Source organism: Galeopterus variegatus, unplaced genomic scaffold (genome assembly GCF_000696425.1).
Source record: "Galeopterus variegatus unplaced genomic scaffold, G_variegatus-3.0.2 Scaffold5866, whole genome shotgun sequence".
NCBI classification, from domain to species: domain Eukaryota; kingdom Metazoa; phylum Chordata; class Mammalia; order Dermoptera; family Cynocephalidae; genus Galeopterus; species Galeopterus variegatus.
Window position 1 is genome coordinate 101,142 of NW_007731977.1, and position 2,309 is coordinate 103,450.

A 2,309-nucleotide genomic window follows, 5' to 3' on the forward strand; every position below is an offset into this window, starting at 1 on the left:
ATAGATGGGAAAGTTGGAATATTCCCAACTTAAAGGGGTTGGTACAGTTGTGATAAACTACAAAATACCTCATTCTCCTTACTTGAAAGAGCTGAGGTGTTTGGGATTTCCATTAAATCTTGTACAGGGGCAAGAGTGTTGTTAAAGAAACCATCTGGGGATAACGTGTAGGGTAGGCTAGTGTGGAAGGGCCAACTGAGGTCTGAGGAAACATGGATGCACTGTGGCACGGAATGAGATAAACTCTTGGGGATTTGCAGGTGGGGACATGGTGACCGTTGTCTCCCTCCCCAACCCAGAGTGGATAAATCACTAGTTAATTTAACTGCTCTGCCTGCCTATGCCCCCTTCTCAGAGATCTTTTGCTCCCAGCCCTGCTCACTGGTCAGGGACTGTGTGCAAGCCCTGGACCCCTGAGACTTAATGCTAAAGGGGAAAGAAGGTTCCCGAGGAAGAAATCAAAGCAAGAGTCAGCTTTGTAATTGCATTGAGGGTTTTAATGAAAGCTGATTTCTCGTATTTGCCAGTTAACCCTTGTGAGGAGCCGAGATGGGAGCTCAGCAGCCCAGTCGATCTCCCTTCCTGGTCACAGAGCCATGGCCAAGCTGAGGGCCTGAAGCTCAGAGCCTAGAGAATTCCTGTTTATGAGGCAGAGCCTCAGTAGCTCTTCTAGGCTTCAAATGGGCTTTTATAACTGCTGCTGTGTGGTAGAATCTATGCCCTCCAAGGACGGCATGAGAGTAGGGGATTGAGGGGAAGCCTCCCAAGCTGGTTAGGACAAGAGCAAGCAGCAACAGGAGAGTTTGCAGAAGTTCAGGTTCAAGGCGTCTTTCATCCTAGCTCATCTCCAAAGAGTTGATGTACTCCCGAACCCATTTCTTCTCTGGGTTAGAACACACCTGGCGGTTCTTTCGGGTGATGAAGCTGTGGGAGAAAAGAGGGTGAGGTCTTGTCAGCACTGGGATGGCCAGTTTTGGGGATGATGTGGATTAAGGCATGAAGAGAATAATGATGGTACTGGAGGAGGGCATTTTTGGAGCTCAATAAAATTTTGTTTGTGGCTTTTAAGGAGAGGACATTTCCTCTTCTGTTGGATCAAAGGGCTCCAAGCCAGAAGCAAATTAGTGTGCATTTTAACCCCTACACAAACACATGCAGACTGGAAAGCTAAGAGGATATGGTGCCTCTAGAGCCCAGGGTCGAGCTGGCCACCCACTCACCTTTCTTAGCACTTCCTCTGTTCCATGCCCTGTGCTGGGTGCTCAAGATTCAGAGAGAAAAATGTGTCCCCCAGGAACTGAGTCATGGCTGAATAAGTGGAACATGAGAAGTGCTTAAAAGAACATATGATTTGGCCGGCCTGGTGGCGCACTGGAGAGTGTGCCGCTTGGGAGTGTGGCGGCGCTCCCGCCGAGGGTTCGGATCCCATGTGGAGACTGGTTCCCGCTCATTGGCTGAGCGTGGTGTGGGCGCGACACCGAGGGTTGCGATCCCGTTACCGGTCAGTAAAAAAGACAAAAAGGAAAAAAAAAAAAAAAAGAACATATGATTTGGCTGTAGAGAACACAGTGCCTGGCACACAGTACACACTCAATAAATGAATACATAAGCACATGTATGCGTGGTTGGGTGAGTGAAAGAAGGATATGAACTTAAGTCTTGATTTTACCAGTATTAGTGGGATCACCATGGGCAAATCACTTAGGGCCTTTGAGTCTATTTGCTAAACTCTAAAGTATGGATAGAAATAATTCCTACTTTGCACAATTGTTGTGAAACTCCAATGTGATATGTATGGAGGAGTTTTGAAAAATACCATTCATGTGTTGTTATTAGAATGCTGTGGGACCTCTGCTTTAGGGAGGATTAGAGCAAAATGAGACCGAAGATCATGTACTAGACACTGTAACTCAGAGGGGTTAAAGGCCCTTGGATATTGGCAGTGTCAAAGCCCTTCTACCAATTAACCAGCCAGAACGTGGAGGCCTCAAGAGTTAAAGGCCTTATCTCTATAGGCATTGATGGTACGAGGGTACTTCATAAAGTTCATGGAAAAATAGAATTAAAAGATAATACAAATCTTTCCATGAAATTTTTGAAGTACTCTCATATAAGCTGGAAGTATAAAAGTTGAGGGTCATGAGAGTTAGTCCAGCTGCCTGCCTCACCTGTCTGCTGGAAGACCCTTCTATCTGGGGGAGACCTTGGGCCTGGATAACAGTGCTGCCAATTAACAGGTTGCTTCTGGGTCAGTCCTGCCTACTTGGCCCTTTCTCATTTTGGCTTCTCCTTTAGCATGTTTTCCTGTA

General features: G+C 46.6%; 1 protein-coding gene across 1 annotated transcript in view; it reads right to left on the minus strand.

The window, feature by feature from the left end:
* Positions 1–488: 488 nt before the first annotated feature.
* The window catches only part of CCL5 (chemokine (C-C motif) ligand 5), an 8,138-nt gene continuing 6,317 nt past the window's right edge, over positions 489–2,309 (minus strand). Inside the window, exon 3 of the mRNA XM_008590132.1 lies at positions 489–924. Coding sequence (XP_008588354.1) covers positions 837–924 — 88 coding nt within the window. The 3' untranslated portion in view covers positions 489–836. The remainder of the gene's footprint in view (positions 925–2,309) is intronic.